We start from the raw sequence: 17,214 nt of genomic DNA, 5'->3' as shown, positions 1-17,214 counted from the left end.
CTGTCACACCGCTAGTACCGCATAGATCATTGTGTGTCTGGTTTATACAAGCTCATCCAGATTTTATCACAGGTTTGAGTTTCGGTACAAGTCAGGCCAGTTATATTAGGGTTCTAATTCTATGAGTGGTCACCTAAGGAGCAATTGATCCTAAGATTCTGTTCACTGTATTTTTTATTTGTCCATTTCCCACTCGCTCTTGTAATGAAACGTTTTGCTTTGTCAGAGATGCCTGCACTGATGGCTTTACGCAAGAGAGCACAAGGAGAAAAACCACTGGCAGGAGCCAAGATTGTTGGTTGTACTCACATAACTGCACAGACTGCGGTAAGCAATGTAGTATTTTTTTTTAAAATTTACGTGTGACATTTGAATTGAATGCTACAGGGTATTGTAGATGGGCATTTTCTGAAGCAACTTGATTCTGAAGCATGCTTGATTCTTTTGTTTTTCAGTCATTCTGTTGTAGGTTTGCTGTTCAGGCAAGCTTTACCTGTTGCACAGATAGCCTCACATTGACTCCAGAAAACATTAATATACAAAGGAATGTGTGGTCAACTCAATGACTCCAAGGTGGCCAGGTCCTGTGGCTGCAACACAAGCACAAATAGTCAGTCTTCCACCGCTGTTCCTGACAGTTGATATAAGGCATTTGTGCTGATATGCTGTGTTTACTTTTTTCAAGCATGGTGCTGTGCATTATGGCTAAACATCTTCAGTCTGGTCCCTTCTGTACAAATGGCATGGTTTCAGAAAGTTTTTGATTTGCTAACCTTCGCCATACAGTCATGTGTTTTTGAGTTGGCTTTCTCCTGCCAACCTTTCCAAACAAACTGTATTCATTCATTTTTTTCCTAATTTGACTTTATTGAACTTTAACATTTAATGTGCTTTAGGGTCTGAGATGTAGTTCTTTGAGGTGGTCACTTTTGCCAATTTGTTAATCAAGTGCATTTGATTAGCAGCACCTGGCTTACTACTTACCTAATTTCTAATTTCTATGAATGTGGTAAGGGTGTATTTTTCACACAACGCTTATGCATTTAGACGTTAGACTTGAAACTCCATTTCTTTCCAAAGGTCCAGTTCACATTAAAGTCTTTGTGGGGCATTTTTAAAATGGGCTGTAAACGCAGCCTGCAGCATACGCAAAATGTTTGAAAAGGCCTTTAAATACTCCAAATGCCTCCACTGAAATGAATAGGACATTTATAAGCATTTTTGGGCCACATAGCTTAGTTCAAGATACATTTTATAAATATTTAAAACTCTTGGCAAACTTGTATAGGTATGTAGGTAAGTTGTGTAAGATTATTCTTTAAATAATGGCATGGTGTAATATGTTGTTGTGTTTATCTATGGTTGTATTTACCTAATTTTAAGACCTGCCACAGACCAGATGATTTTTTTATGTCCTGATATATGTAAAACTTTGCAATTGAAAGAGGGTGTACTTTTTTATGACTATTATTTTTGAGGTATGTTTGGCTTTGTAAATATCATATGATAATTACTTGAAAGTAACAGATACTATATAAATGTATATATACTGGCATGTCTAATAATGTTTGGAAAATTTGTTCAGAAAAGTGTAGTGAGATCATAGAACTTTTTATATTTCACAAACTTTTGTCCAAAATTTTGTTGCACATGGGGACTTCTTTGTTTGGTTTTTTAAGAAGTTGTGTTGTGGTTTTTTAAGAAGTTGTGTTATGTACCACTGCTAGTCAACCTTGTTTTTTTTCTTATATCAGTCAGTGACATTTTTAAACTTCTTGAATGATATGGAAATATCTCTAAAACCTATGCTTCTCTCCAGGTTCTAATTGAGACGTTGGGGGCACTGGGAGCTCAGTGTAGATGGGCTGCCTGTAATATCTACTCTACTCTTAACGAAGTGGCTGCTGCTTTGGCTGAGAGTGGTAAGTGATGGAGTTCAGGGCAGGACACTACACGGTCTATAAAATCTTTTGGAGCTTCTACTTTTCTGTAAACCAGCAATAATAAAGAACACAATAATAACATGTTAATTGTCCCTTCTTCCTGACAACATGAGAGCTTCTATTTTGAGAAGGGTAGGTGGTAGAATAAGTGGTGTTTGCTGGGGTTGTTACAGGCACAATGACACACAGTTCATCAGTTACTATAATTTAATAAGTATTAGGTGTGTTAAGTAACCCAGACCCAAACACATGGGCTTAAAAAGCTCTGATGATAGTAAGCCTGTACCTTCAGGCTCCCTTCTTTTATTATTAGCCTTCCTAGCCACCGTTCATTTCTGTCCATTGTAAAGGAATGGAGTGTTTAGCCTACCCATTTGTTCCAATGCTTCCAGGCCTGGATCCCAAACAAAGTGCAGCAATTCAGCAGCACAACATTTACCTGTGACCTTTCCTAGGTCATTCAATCCCTACCCCAGATGAAATTGAGCTAGGTGCTGCCAATTACCCTCTGAATGTCTGAATTCTCACTATGCTAATATATAACCACATTTTATTATAATTAATATTGCTTCTATTACCAGGATTTCCAGTGTTCTCTTGGAAGGGAGAATCTGAGGATGATTTCTGGTGGTGTATTGATCGTTGTGTAAATGTGGAAGGCTGGCAGCCCAACATGGTAAGACTAAGTACATGAGAAAGCTATTTAAAATCATTCACACAGGAAAACTTTTTTGTTTGTTTTTTGGTATTTTCATTCAGTGAAAGAGTATATAAAGTACAGCTTTTAGATTCAAAGGAGTGTTGCATTAAAGTCCTGTTATAAATGTGATAAATGGAGAATTCTGTGTATTGAACTGGCTTAACTGCACTGGGAACACTGGACACTTCTGTTTCCAGTTTTTAAAAGGCTGAATAAACACGTTCATATTTGATGTGCTGCACTTGAAATTCTCTTGTCAGAACCTCTACTTTTCTTTACCTTGTGAAGGAATATTTACACAATGAATTCTGCTGTCCAGCTCAAGTGACAGTGCCCCTTGTTAGGTGTAAGGTACTGCTGACTGCAGCACTAGATGGGTACCCCATCCCTTCTTGCTGTTATATATTTGCTGCTGGACCCCAGACAACATTTAGAAAGGCCACTGCACCCTGATAGACAATTGAAGTGTCCACATTACACGGGCTCTGACATGAACAGCTGGGGGAAGCCGTCTGCTCAGTAAACTCGGAAAAGTAAAAAGCTTTTTGCTGTAGCATCATGTGACTGCACCTTTAGATGAGTAAAAACAGGTTTTGGATTTTGTGTTTGTTTGCCAGGTGGTATTAGCAGATCCTTGTTTGACATTTGTATTCTGAAATTAGGAGATGTTTACACATTACATTACATTTGTACCTTGGTTAGGTTTCTTATGGCTCTCTGTGTAGCTGGCAGTCTTGTAAAATTTGGCATTGTTGTAAATTTAAAAAAAAATTTGTTGCATGGTTTTAATTGTTTATTGTAGTTGAACATTATTCCAGCTTGTATTGATTTACTTTTTACGTGCTGACCTCCTAATTTTTTTTGCGGTAAGTTATTTAGTATTTTGTGTCCTGAAAGCTCAGCATCCCTGGGAAATGTTGAGGGTTTTTTTTTTTTACATGCCTAGATATTGGTGGTGGTCTTCTTTTAACACTTTACTAGTGATTTATCCCATTCAGCATTGCATTTTGATTACTCTGGGTTTTTAAACAGAACATCGATCATCCTGAACAGCCCACAATGGCCAGAAGGAAAGAAGTTGTATTCCTGCATTGACCTGCAGGATATTGTTGGGCAGTATGAAGGACCAGGGGCCTGCCAAATAGAACTAGCACAGTGTTGCCTGGATACTTTAGACAGCAAACGGAACTTTCAGAGCTGGGAGATGTGTTGTAGCATTTTAATGACTAAATTAACTCATTCAGCTCTTAAAAATGAAATAATTTATGTGTAACTTAAAAAAGAGACTCACATTTAACAAAATATTAAGAAATTGGTGCTTTTTTCTAACCCTATGTAAGTTTTTTAATGAATTTGCAGTTTATTCTAGTCAAATGTTACTTAATGTACCAATTGTTTGTATTTTCTGTGCTACAGTGCCTCCCCATACACATTGATGATTACAAGTCACAGCTAATATTGGGTGTTCCATTTTCTGTCAGAATTTTAATATTTATTCTAGGGAATGTAACAGTAGTCGCAGAACATTCATCGTAGACAAGTAAGGATGTGCCCAGGACCCATGCTACCGCTATTGCACCATTAAAGTCCCAATATTCCTTACTATCTGACAAAGTTTCACATGTTTAATACACAGTTAAGATATCCACTGCTAGATAGTCTGTATAGGTTTTTAGATGTTGCAATTTGTGTTCTTTAAAGTGTTTTAAAATAGTATTTGTCTGTTTTTTGCAGATACTGGATGATGGTGGGGATCTAACACACTGGATATATAAGAAGTATCCAAACATGTTTAAAAAGATTAAGGGCATTGTGGAAGAAAGTGTAACTGGTGTGCATCGGTATGTAGAAGCCTTATGTTTTCACAAAGGTCTTATTTCTGTCTATATTCACCTATTGGATATATGTCTGTGTCACTGTATTGTCTACTCCTATCTCAGTGCTGTTCATTCAGCCCGTTTCGGCCATTTCTTGTATACATGCACTCAAGTCAGTTTTGACATGGTGGGACCGCTCTCCTATTGGCTACAATATACCATGTCTGCACAGTGTGTGTTCGTGTGAATGCTTGTAGTCACCCTGTTACATGCATCCTTATTCTAGACAATGCCAAAGAACAAATGGGAGACAGTTGTCATTCTGTAACAGAAAATGCATGAGCAAGTTATTTAATGGTTGGAGCACCAGTTATTAACCTTTAAACAATGCTGGTAACATTGTAAGTTTGAGATTTTAGTGATCCAGTCTAAACTTAATTGAAAAACCATTGAAATCTAGTTTGTTCCCTTAATTGGCTACCGTTATGCCTGCTCACTTCATGCACTGAGCAGTTTCCTCATTGTTTCATGTTGGATAATATAACTGCATTTAAGCTGAACCATTATATAAGTAAGCTGAAGACTTATTACTTTCTGCCAACTTAGTCTGCTGTAATTTTTCTCTAATAAGTAGAAACCATTGGCCCCACATGTGTAAGCAACAGATAAGTGACCACCACACTATTCAAGGATTGACCCCAACTACAGGAATGATTTGACAAACACATCAATATTCCTACAGCCAGGTAGTAGCTGATCCATATACAACTATAGAGTGAGGGACTTATCGTTCCTTTGATAGGTAGTGACTACAATATCTCTGCCACCGGGTTATGGCCACTAAAGCAACACTTCTCCAACAGGGGAGTGACCACCACAATATATATGTATTCTCTAACTGTGCATTTTTGATATGTTTCTTGTCAAAATTATGTAATGTAATTTTCTTTACCTTAAATATTAGGACACATGGTAAACCCTGGTTGCAAACTTTGGTGTTTCACTCAGCAGTAATCTCGTCTGCACCTGAAAAATGTGATTTGAATTAGATTATTGTGCTCACACAAGTTTATTTTACAGCTTGTACCAGTTGTCGAAAGCCGGAAAGCTCTGTGTTCCTGCCATGAATGTTAATGACTCTGTTACCAAACAGAAATTTGACAATTTGTACTGCTGTCGGGAGTCTATCTTAGATGGGTAAGAAATACCAGATTTTAACAGCATATTAAAGTGCAAAAGTAATGCTTTGCAAAACGCAGCCATATCTCCTTTTATGTTTTGTACAATTGCAGTTACAGACTGCACATCTTCACAGGAAAAATATAGTTCTTAGTAAAGCCAGTGCCTGTCATGTGCTCAGTGCACAAAACAATACTGGTGTATATAGGAGTTTGTGTGTCAAAGTGCGCTGCATACAACTCTGTACATCTACATTTAAAATTAGCTAGCTCTCTTAGCTAGATCAAACTTCTTTCAAAACAATACCAAAGAATATAAAGTAGGTATACTTTTTCTGTGTAGTGTAATGTTTCTAATATTTTAGAATAGTTAACCCTGCTTTCAGCATTAGGCCCCCCTTATACGTTTTGGTCTACTTTACCTAAATTATCTTAAAAGCGGAGAAATAAACTGAAAACATCGCTATCTACTGGGCTCTTAGCATGGGCTTCTTCAATTAAATAACATACCATCTGCAAGGTTATATTTTCTGTGCCTATCGCCTAATCACAAAGTACTGCATGCTTAGTTTACCAACCCTGGAGGATTATAGATCTTAATGTAAATCCTACGCAGATCTTCAAAACACTATATACACAACTAAATGGTAATTTTTCTTTTTATGCATACCAGTGTGTATATAATTTAGATGACTATACCTATTCCTATATAGCTACATTCCTACCAGCCATGTACGTTTTTTGTATTTCCAGGACTGGTAGTGATGTCCTTTAATCCTAACTAAAATACACTGGGATTAGAATGTCTGCAAATAGTAACTGAGCTATTTCTTGTGCAGGCTGCTTGTGTAAGCTGGAATTCCTTATATACCTATCTCTTAAATTGACATTAACGTGTGTCCATTTTAAGCCGCCTAGCTAGCACCATCTTCTGCTGGCATGTGAATGGAATAAAATAACAGCCTGCTTTACGGTTATGTAAGATTTCCTCTTTGCAGTCTGTCGTCATTGACACTGTGGACAAATGGAAAAATGGCAGGAAGATAAGCTGCATTTTGTTTGTTCTGTGTTCACTTATCATATTGCGAAGTAATTATCGCTCCAGCTAGATTAATGAGTAACAGGCATTAAAAAATACTTTGGCTGATGGCATAGTAACCTAATCATTGTGTATTTCCTGCACAAAGATCTTTGTTAAAAACCTATCATCTATATATCTTTTCATTAAGGACCACCACCAAGATGACCCTAATAAGCTCTCTTAAAAGGGGTTTATGTTAGGTCCTTTTACTGGCCCTTTATATAGACATTGCAGAGTGTAAATGTGGAAAAAATTATACATTAAAGCAAAAGTGAAATCATAGACATACTACTATCATTACACCTATAAACTGAACATTGTATTACCATATTATTCATGCTTGGGTTTTTTAGGGTTGTATCATCTCTTGTAAAAGTATAGTTTTTGCTAAACTGATTTCTATATATATATATATGTCTTTTGGCATTTGCTAAGCATGTATTTCAAAATTGAAACATTTTCCTTCTGGAGGTCCACATGTAACCACAATAGGTCCTGCGTGAACAACATTTGGCATTAGTTGGAAATTTGAAGTCAGTGTTGAGCATTTGGGTTTATAATAAAGACTTGGGGTATTCAGCTTTCATGGTATGGACTTGGAATACATGTTAAGTGTTGAAGTGCTGAGTATTTAGTTTTAGGGCACATTTAGTTTTGAAGGGCTCAATGTATTGGTTTTAAAGGGGTTAGGGTTTAGGGCAAGGGATGTGTGTCTGTGTGTGTGTCTGTGTGTGTGTCTGTCTGTCTCACATGATTTCCACCCAAAATAGAAGGGGATTGAATGTGCGGATATACTCCATACTATATTTTAATTAGTACTTTTTATTTGAATAATTCCAGGATTTCATAACTTTCAACACGCCTATTAAACTTTGGTGTCCTTTAATTGTTGAGTGTTCATTCTGGTGCAAGTTAAGGTTTTAGGGCACCAGATATTGGTTCTTTTAAGGCCTAACTGAACTTTCACCTTAAATCAACTAAATACAAGCCTATGCATCAAAACAAAAGGTGTGCAAGGTGTTACGGTAGGTTTTCTTTAACTAGCCACATCTTGGTCAAAAAAAGCTTGTTTTCTCCCAAAAGTGGGTCTGTGTTCCCTGTGTGCAGTGAATACTTCTGCTACCCCACAGTTCCATATGTCCGAGGAACACTGGAGGCCATAAAAGGCCTAATTTCCTGCCAAGACTACTGCAATCTTCACTTGGCTCTACAAAGACTGTAAACAATAAGAAGCAATAGAATGGTGTTTTGGATCTCCACATGTCTTGCAAAAACACAGAACATGTCTTTTTGTTCTTTACAGTCTTTTCTTTGCATTTTATTTTCTTTGCAGGGTAGGTGTAAGGTAGGTGAAGATACAAATAAGAATAGTAATGACTTCCCTAACAAAATGTAATTTTAAAATGATGGTGGAATAGGTTATGTCTAAATTATATCTAGTTATTAAAACCTAAGGCAGTTGACATCAATTACATAAGGACAGTGAAGCTGAAACATTATGTAATTTTGGCTTCGGTTTTCATTTTATTCTGTTTTTACATTGTTTTTGTTTTTAGGTTTAGAAACCATTTTTTGATTAATGATCATGGATATGTATAATGAATACAAGGGAAAATATATATTGTGTAATTTTCTTTCTTAGTCTTAAACGGACAACCGACATGATGTTTGGAGGGAAGCAAGTTGTGGTGTGTGGATACGGTGAGGTAAGTGTTTGTCACTTGAAGTTTAAACTGTTTTATTAACCCTGGCTTTCCGGTTCTGTCTTTTTTTTTTTTTTTTTTTTTTTTTTGCAAAAAAAGTGTTAAATTTTTTTTGCATTTATTTTACATTGTAGGTCTGTAATGCTTAGGCATAACTCATCGAAATATGTCCAATATTTAATAAGTTTAATAATAAATTTTAAATAAAAAAAAGTTAAAACAAGGGTGCATAAAATACTAAAACCTGTAATATAACTGTATAGTAGCATATATATATATATATATATATATATATATTATAAAGATTTCTTTGTATTGGATTCAATACAGTTATTTTGTATTGAATCTAATACAAAATAATTTGAATTTCCCATCGCGACTCCTACCCGCACCAACGTCACCAGGGAACACCAGGGAACATCTCTGCAGTTGCCCGGCTGAGGATTGAAGAAGACGTGTCCCGAGGACCTGCAGGGACGAGCAGGACGCCAAAGGAACAAGGTAAGTGGGTTTTTTTTTGTTTTTGGCGACCCCAAGTGTGACTTGGGCTTTTTGCAAGTAAAATCCACCCCGAGTCACACTCGGGGAATACTGCTAGGGGGGTTAAACCAGTTTTTAAGTATGAGCTGAGCACACATGCCAGTATAAAATGTTATGCAATATGTTAATATCACTTATTTGATATTTTGGTTATCTGATATGTATTTTGTCTTCTAGGTGGGTAAGGGATGTTGTGCAGCCCTTAAGGCCATGGGCTCCATTGTCTATGTGACAGAAATTGATCCAATCTGTGCTCTTCAAGCCTGGTAAGTAGTATGTATTTAGCCAACATGTCCTTGTTTTAGGAGACATTATAAAAAGCTCAAATAGATATGAAGTTTATACTGTAGCTTAGATACAGCTGTTCTAACCTTTTGTGTTTTATTATTTATTTCCTAGTATGGATGGTTTCAGGCTTGTGAAGTTGAATGAGGTCATCAGACAAGTGGATATTGTCATTACCTGCACAGGTAATGTACCCATAGCTGTTTACTGAATATTAATCTGTTAAGCCATTTAAATTTGAATCTTGGCTGCACTTTAAGGTGTAACATAACATATCTGTTTGAAGATTTCTAGCTCTCCCATTTTTCCCCCTGCAGTGTATCTTTCCTGAGGTTTAAATCATTGGTATCTCAGTGTCCAAATAGAATGAATCTGTATGTTGTGTTGGGCATAGTGCCATTTGTTTTTTGGACTGCCTTATGATGTCTATTTTGTTGGTGTTGGGAAGAAGGGGCAGGCTGGAAGCTGACTAAATAAAACCATCTGTAAAAAAGTTATTAGTACTACTTACTTGTAATATATATTTAAAAAATATATATTTGGAGTGGATATTTTTAGAATTTTAATACCTTAGTGTGTATGTATATATATATATATATATATATATATATATATATACAGTGTAACCCAGACATCTTTGTTAACCCCAAGAAATGTAAAACTTTTGGGTTAAGGACAACTGAAGGTATAGGCCAGGGGTATGTTGCACATTAAGCCCCAAGCAGGTTCCTGTGTACAACATCTGCTTGTAGGGGTTCCCCTCTGTTCTTCTGCAATGTTACTTTCAAACTGTAAAACAGATTACGCGTTTAGTTAACTAATAGCCAGCCTTACACAGACTTTGTATGTTTATGTCCAACTGTGGAAGCAAATATTTATACTTTGATTAAAGAAAACGTGCCAGCCCAGTGTCAGTTGTACAAAAAGTTATTTACTTAAATACAATTTCATATTATTGTCTTACTACTAGTGTCCATTGTCTTGAAAAGCCACTGCTCCTTTGTGTGGTTGTATGGGCCCATCACTCACTGGGGTTTTTCACACCATATCATATGTTGGTAGTCTTTTAGCAAGTATGTTCTCTATAGGGCTGTTACTGTTTTTTTTAGTAGTTAACATCTGACACTATGTTCATATAATAATGTAACATGTTCAGGTAACAAGAATGTGGTGACCAGGGAACACCTAGATCGTATGAAGAATGGCTGTATTGTCTGCAACATGGGACATTCCAATACTGAAATAGATGTGGTAAGTAGGACTTGCATCATGTATTGGAGAATCACATTCCATGTATGTGCTTTAAACACCACACAATTATTTGGCGATAGCTCCATATTTGGAGTAGATGGCATTAGAATGTATTCTTATTGACCTTTTACCTTAAACGCAATGCATTTTATAGGAAAGGGAACTGGACACAGTGATGTGTTTGCTATACTTTGTGAGATGGCTTTTCACTGGTCTTGCCCCCCTAATGCACGTTACAAGAATGAGAGATTGGTCTTCAGTAGTTCTACAGGCTAGAAGTGTAACAAAAATTGATTACTGCAGGTATTAAAACTTCTTAAGGAGAATAAAACTCTCTTCACAAAAATCACTGACATTCAGGCTTTTTTTCCCCATATGACCGAAGAGACAAATAATTCTCTTCTTTGTAAGATTTTTTACCTGGTTGTCAGTAATGGCATGATTTTGTGCTATTGCACATAGATGAAATTTGCATTCTGACCTGGCTAATGAAGATGGCAGTGTTAAACCCCAGTGTTAAAATGTTGAGTTGCATGTCAAATGCATTCCTCCATGTATTCTGATTTGACCCCAGAAGCAGCTTAAACAGATGCCAAGCAGCAATGACCTGAACTTTGTTCTCTTTTTTTTCCTTGTTGTTTTAAATGTTCCATAGTGTAGTGTCTAGTGTTTTTTTTAAAGGAATGTTTTTGTTTTCTTTCTTCCTCCAGGCAAGTCTGCGCACTCCTGAGCTGACATGGGAGCGTGTTAGATCTCAGGTTGACCATGTTATTTGGCCTGATGGCAAAAGGATTGTTCTTTTGGCAGAGGTAAGCTTTCATTAAATATCCCCTTGAAAAAAAAAAAAATGAATGTGTATAGGCATAGATCTCCTGCAGTTTTGCCCATGTGCCAAATGATCACTTGATCAACATTATTAGCTACATTTGTATTCAGATCCTAACTCCACTTAAACTTGAATGGTTGATATTGCTTTCTGGTAAATTTGGTAATAATAAAGCCAGTGGTCAACATTTCTGGTAAAAAGACCTAAAGAGATGTAGTAATTACTGATTTCTGAGGTTATTTGACGCTCGGGGTACACAGGGTAGGACTCTGTATCAGGAGCACTCCTGCATGGAGATTCCCAGGGTGCAGCTGTCAGGTGAACACTTGTGGTCTGCTCTGCAGAAACACCCCTTCCCCATATTTGTTTATATATACATTTATTAACTTGAATGTATAGTATTATCTTGCACTATCTTGCATTACCTAGACTTCTCTTGTTTCTGTGTAACTAGACTGTATGTTTGTGAAAAAGACTACCAAATACATTTTATTGTACCAGACTAGCATGGTAATGTGTAGTCAATCTCATTGTGTTTTCTTAAATTCTGTAACAGGGGCGTCTCCTCAACCTGAGCTGTTCTACTGTCCCAACATTTGTACTGTCAATTACTGCAACCACACAGGTATGAATCTTTTTGTAATTCTGCATGTTTGATTTGATTACATGAAAACTTATGAACACATTCTCAGATTTGTATGTCTAACATTTCTCATGTCACAGTTTGTATAAAGAAAATGCCATAGTAGTGACGTGGCTCAAGGGAATTTAATATATGCAGATCTTTCTCTCTGCTGCTGGTCACCTTTTTCTTTATTTCTTTATTTTCAGTGTGGGCATGTTTTTACAATTATTTTATTATTATGCTCCAATGCAATAATTAAAATATATTCTTCTTTGCATCTATATTGTGTACCTCATTTTTTTGTAATATTTTTCTTGTGTTTTTCCTCATTTGGAGTAGTGCCTGATATAAATGGCTATTTAAAGTGGTATAAATTGTGTTGGTTCTGTTAGAGGCACAGAAAATAAATTTCTCTAAATTCTCAGGCACTGGCTCTGATTGAACTCTACAATGCCCCCGAGGGTCGCTATAAACAGGATGTCTACCTGTTGCCTAAGAAGATGGGTGAGTGTCCTTAAAAAATGTTTTATATTCAGTTTGATATTTGAAATATCATTTAATGTCCAATTTCCTAATGTGTTGGTTCCTGTCCTGTAGATGAGTATGTTGCCAGCCTTCATCTTCCTACTTTTGATGCCCACCTTACTGAGCTGTCAGATGAGCAGGCCAAGTACCTGGGTCTGAACAAGAATGGACCTTTTAAACCAAATTACTACAGGTACGTACACTCTTCGCCTCCCTAGCGGTCTAATTCTGTGCAAATTTCCATACAAAAAGCGGTACAATTTTTTTTGCAAGGAAATGTATTTTTTATTGTAGGCTATAATTTTTAGGCATAACTCACTGATATTTAATACATTTAATAATACATTTTAAGTAACAAAACAGAAAAATCTGGTAAAAGAAAAATACAAAAAAATTTACACATGTAATGTAAGTGTACAGTAGCATGAAATATATATATATATATATATTTCCTTGTTTTGGACTCAATACAGCTTTTTTTATATTGAATCCAATACAAAATTATTTGAATTTCCCGCCGATCCGCCTGCCCGCACTGACGCATGCACTGACGTCACTGGGAAACCCTGGAGATCGTCACTGCATTCGCCGGCTCGAGATCGAGGAGGAAGGACGTGTCCCCAGGACCTGTGGGGACCAGCAGGACGCCGAGGGATGACAACGGAGCAAGTTAAGTGGGGGTTTTTTTTAGTTAAAAGCTACCCCGAGTGTGACTTGGGACTATCCCTTTTTACAGGTAAAATCCATCCCAAGTCATACATACCGCTAGGGGGGTTAAAGCAGTGACAACTAAGCTTGCTTAGGGGGGGAGGGGGAATTTCAAAAATGTCATTTTTTTTATTGGTAAAGTCGCTACATTAGTTTTAGATTTTGTTTAATGGTTAAAGGCCTGATTGTCCCTGTGGTTGTAAGGTAATCAACTGATAATATAAAAACCACATGTTAATGTTTCTTCTGATCCACTCATGAAGCCAACTTTAAAAGAAACCCCCAAATGATCTCTGTAGCTGCAAGCACTGGAAAATAATCCATTCTTAAAAATTACACCAGAAAGTACTGCAGTGTTCTCCACAGCCCCTTTTAGCCAGGCACACCACCCAGCACTTTTCAGCAAGCATCCAGCTGTTTTTTGGGTGGTTACTGATGGTCCCAATACAGGAGCCACCACTCACCTACAATTTCTTCCCACCCAGCTTAAAAAAAATTGGTTGAGCACTGTACTTCATTCAAAAAGCCTAGATTCCCTAAACAAGATTCCATTAAAAGTGCACTTTTTTTTTCCTTTTTAGGTATTGAGTTCATCTGGATCCTGCAATCAGGTTGCTGTTGGAAAATGGGGAAATCTGGAATAAAACAAAAATGAAGCCTTTCACAGCCACTGTATAGCCAGCTCTTGCCTCAAGAACTGGATTCTCTGCCATATTAGTTAACATGTTATTTATTACAGAAAAGCCGCCTAGAATAGACTTTACTTGCTGCCTGTGCTAGTCCACAGGTTGCTGGGTTATTTGGGGAGCTGTGCCTGTAAGACTGTAGCAGTTCCCCCAGTCATGATGTACTTTCAGGCTTATAGCAATCTCTTAACACTGCTTATCCCAGCAGCACGTGGGAAGGGGAACAAGTTAACTAGCATGAAATTTGAATTTAAAAATGAATTTATTTTGCATTAACTTGCATTTTATTTCTCTTTTAATATTGATTTACCTGAAGGATGCAAAGTGTGGATGTCTTAATGAAACATGTAAAAGTGACTTAAATCTATTTTATTGTGGTTTCAATAGTGATAGTTTTTGTTTTACCCCTTGTGTCAAATATTAAGCTGCTGTAGTAACAAAACAATATGACACTAAATGGTCATTCACTAAACTGTGATAGCTGCTAGCAGCCATCTATGGAAATGGGATTAAAGTTGATTTGCACATACAACCCCCCCCCCCCCCTCCCCAACCTGTAATTATTTACACACCCTAACCTAACTGCTGGTCTTTTCCTGCAATGTTTATAGGCTTGAATTGCATTACTAAAGAGGAGTCAATGAGAGGTGCTGTAAGTCAGCCATGCTATTCTATAAACTAAAGCATGTCTCAAGTGCAATGTTGCTATTACTTATTAGTTTAGTAATACTTTCACACAAACCGCTAAGAAATTGATACTGTATAAATATTTCTTGTTATTTGCTGTCAGACAAAGCTGCTCTAAGGTAGGGCTCAGCAAGGCATTGTTTATAGACTCTGAAGTTCCAAAGGCACGGAGGTAGATGTCACCACTTAGAAACATTTATTATAGGAAGTAAAGGACACATATTGGCTTTTTTCCCCCCTCCCTCTCATTGATTCACTGTTTAGTATGGTACGTAAACTCTACAGCAGAGCAAGCCTATTAAATTCATTGTTGCCTGAATGATTGTATTAGACTAAAAGTAAGTCAACATGAGTAAAAACTACTTGTTGCTTTTAAGTGGAAGGAAAGCGGAGCACCAGTGTATTTTGGTACTAGTATCTAAAGCTGCATCCACGCCAACTTTTCCAGCTACTTCTGTATACATCACGCAGTGTTTAATCTCAAGCTTTTGGTAATTAGTATTAGAAAGTGGTTTACATCCCACTGATTTTGTGCATTAAATCAGAGTTGTTTGGGCTCATGCACACAGGTGTTTTCTTCATTCACCCTTTATGATTTCTCTGTTAAAGGAAAAAAGGACTCCAGTGTTTCCATGGGCAAAGCTTCTTGTTACTGTGCCATGGCTATTCTAATTTTATTGTAGAATGCTTTGTTGTACTGTTCACTACTGTCTTTTGTCTGCCAGCTCATGTTGTTATATGCACGAACATGTAATATGTAAGTGCATACTAAGCCAGTACAGAAGCGTCACTGGGTTACTCTGTATATTGACCCTTGATAGCATATGTCAATAACCGTGTACTAATACAAAATCTGTATTTGGCTCTGTATTCCCTAATGAGAAGTTTTGAAGTGTTTCTAGAAACCGATGCTTGTTTGAGTCCATAGTTTTTTTTTTTCTTCCTGTACCCCCACAGTCCACTGGTCCAACAAATAGACTCTCTACATTCCCTAATAAAGCTGTGAATCCCAAATACCTTCTCCAGAAGCCACCAGTTCAAGACTCAGTAGATGGCTTTCTTTTACAGCTGTTTCTCTTCATTTAGACTAAGCTTCCCTGAACTTAGGTGATTTAAATTTTAAGCTTTGATTTTCAGTCACCAAATTCATATACATGCATTTGATCTTCATCTTTCTTGGCTAAATAGTTTCTGTTTTCTAAATTACTCAATTTTGGTTCTAGGTGTATACAGATCTAACAAGCGTTTCATTTTACTGCACATTGCGGTATTCTTCTTCTGCTGCTAAGTAACCACTGAATCTTGGACTGTGTTGTGATCTTGTGCTGCGCAGAGGAGAATATTGCCTCTGTATGTGTGTATACACAAACATACACAACAAAGCTGTATATATCGGTCCTACACGAGCACACACACACACATACTTGTGAAAAGTGTGCAATTTTTAACATGCTAAGAAGACTCTCTGAATTTGACATTTCTAGTCAAGCTGAGAAAACATGGCACTTGTTTTGTGTCTTGTGCTTGTACCACATTGTTGTGGTCTGAGTAAATCTGAATTTCTGAAACACATCATTGGCTAAACTTTGTTGGGTACTTTTATTATCATCCTGATAAGTGATTTTACATCCTGTTGGCAATCAACTTGAAATCAATGTGGTTTACAGTTGATTTCCACAAGTATATTCGATGGCAGAGTATAAAATCTGTCATGTAGTCCCTCCTATCACTGTTCTGTAAGCTGCAGTTCTTGTACTCAACACTGACGGTGGAGTAAGCTGCTGGACTAAATCAATATACATGTAGATGTCACCACATTAAAAAATAGTAGGTAAATGGTACATCCTGCCAAAAGTGGGCTAAGTACTAGCAAGTCAAACAATTAGGTCTGATCTTTGATGAATTTCTCTAAGTTTTGTAATATGTGGCTACAATAGGCACTTATTGGCAACTCTTTAGATTTGTTAGCAAGGAATTACCATTAAATCTAAAAGTCACAACTCAAGTATAATATTGTTTTAGTCCAATGTAAGCCTTTTCACTGCCATGTTTTTTCAGCAATGCAAGGAGAAATGTGTTAAATGCAGTAACCTTTTGTCAGATTTGTTTTTTGGCTGGCTATAGGTTTCCGGGTTTTTACATATTTCCCTTGCAATGCCCTTTTTAATGAGCACAAAAGCTGGTTGATTTAACCCATATTTATAAATCTATGGAACATCCTCAGGTTTTCATAAAAAACAAAAAAACACAGGCAACGTGCAGTCTGTTAACAGCTCCAGCTTTTCTTAATAAGCAGTGTCTTGTTTCAGTAATTTACATTTCTCTGCATAGTTAAGAATGCATGAGATTCCTCCAGACTAGCTGGATATAAGATACCAGCAAACTAAATTTAAAGTAAAAAATGAACCCATTGCTCACTGCTAGTATACAGCCAATGCTGCTGGTCAAGCCTGCATGCACAACCCACTGTAGACTTTATCTCCAGAAGCTGAGGTGTTGGATAGTATGTATGTATTGACCTGAACACTGCACTTTCATACTGCAGTGCAGAACAGCAGTCTCCAAGAGTCTTTTACATTTTTAAACGTATGAGTGATTGTATTAGATCAGCAATAAGAAATCTGTAATCTGAAACATGAATAAAATGCTATCAAATTAA

At 36.9% G+C, this 17,214-nt stretch overlaps 1 protein-coding gene across 11 annotated transcripts in view; it reads left to right on the top strand.

Moving 5' to 3' along the window:
• Positions 1-17,214, top strand: part of AHCYL2 (adenosylhomocysteinase like 2) — a 50,275-nt gene extending 33,061 nt beyond the window's left edge. For all 11 annotated transcript variants that reach the window (XM_072401887.1, XM_072401886.1, XM_072401885.1 and 8 more), the window contains exons 4-17: positions 227-327; positions 1,820-1,922; positions 2,525-2,619; positions 4,378-4,484; positions 5,541-5,657; positions 8,362-8,425; positions 9,140-9,228; positions 9,362-9,432; positions 10,404-10,498; positions 11,209-11,307; positions 11,881-11,949; positions 12,375-12,453; positions 12,547-12,667; positions 13,764-17,214. In XM_072401887.1, coding sequence (XP_072257988.1) covers positions 227-327; positions 1,820-1,922; positions 2,525-2,619; positions 4,378-4,484; positions 5,541-5,657; positions 8,362-8,425; positions 9,140-9,228; positions 9,362-9,432; positions 10,404-10,498; positions 11,209-11,307; positions 11,881-11,949; positions 12,375-12,453; positions 12,547-12,667; positions 13,764-13,770 — 1,217 coding nt within the window. In that variant the 3' untranslated portion in view covers positions 13,771-17,214. The remainder of the gene's footprint in view (positions 1-226; positions 328-1,819; positions 1,923-2,524; positions 2,620-4,377; positions 4,485-5,540; positions 5,658-8,361; positions 8,426-9,139; positions 9,229-9,361; positions 9,433-10,403; positions 10,499-11,208; positions 11,308-11,880; positions 11,950-12,374; positions 12,454-12,546; positions 12,668-13,763) is intronic.

Source organism: Pyxicephalus adspersus, chromosome 2, assembly GCF_032062135.1.
Source record: "Pyxicephalus adspersus chromosome 2, UCB_Pads_2.0, whole genome shotgun sequence".
In the NCBI taxonomy this organism is placed as follows: domain Eukaryota; kingdom Metazoa; phylum Chordata; class Amphibia; order Anura; family Pyxicephalidae; genus Pyxicephalus; species Pyxicephalus adspersus.
Note: the sequence above shows the minus strand (reverse complement) of the source record. Positions and strands in the feature narration are given on the sequence as shown.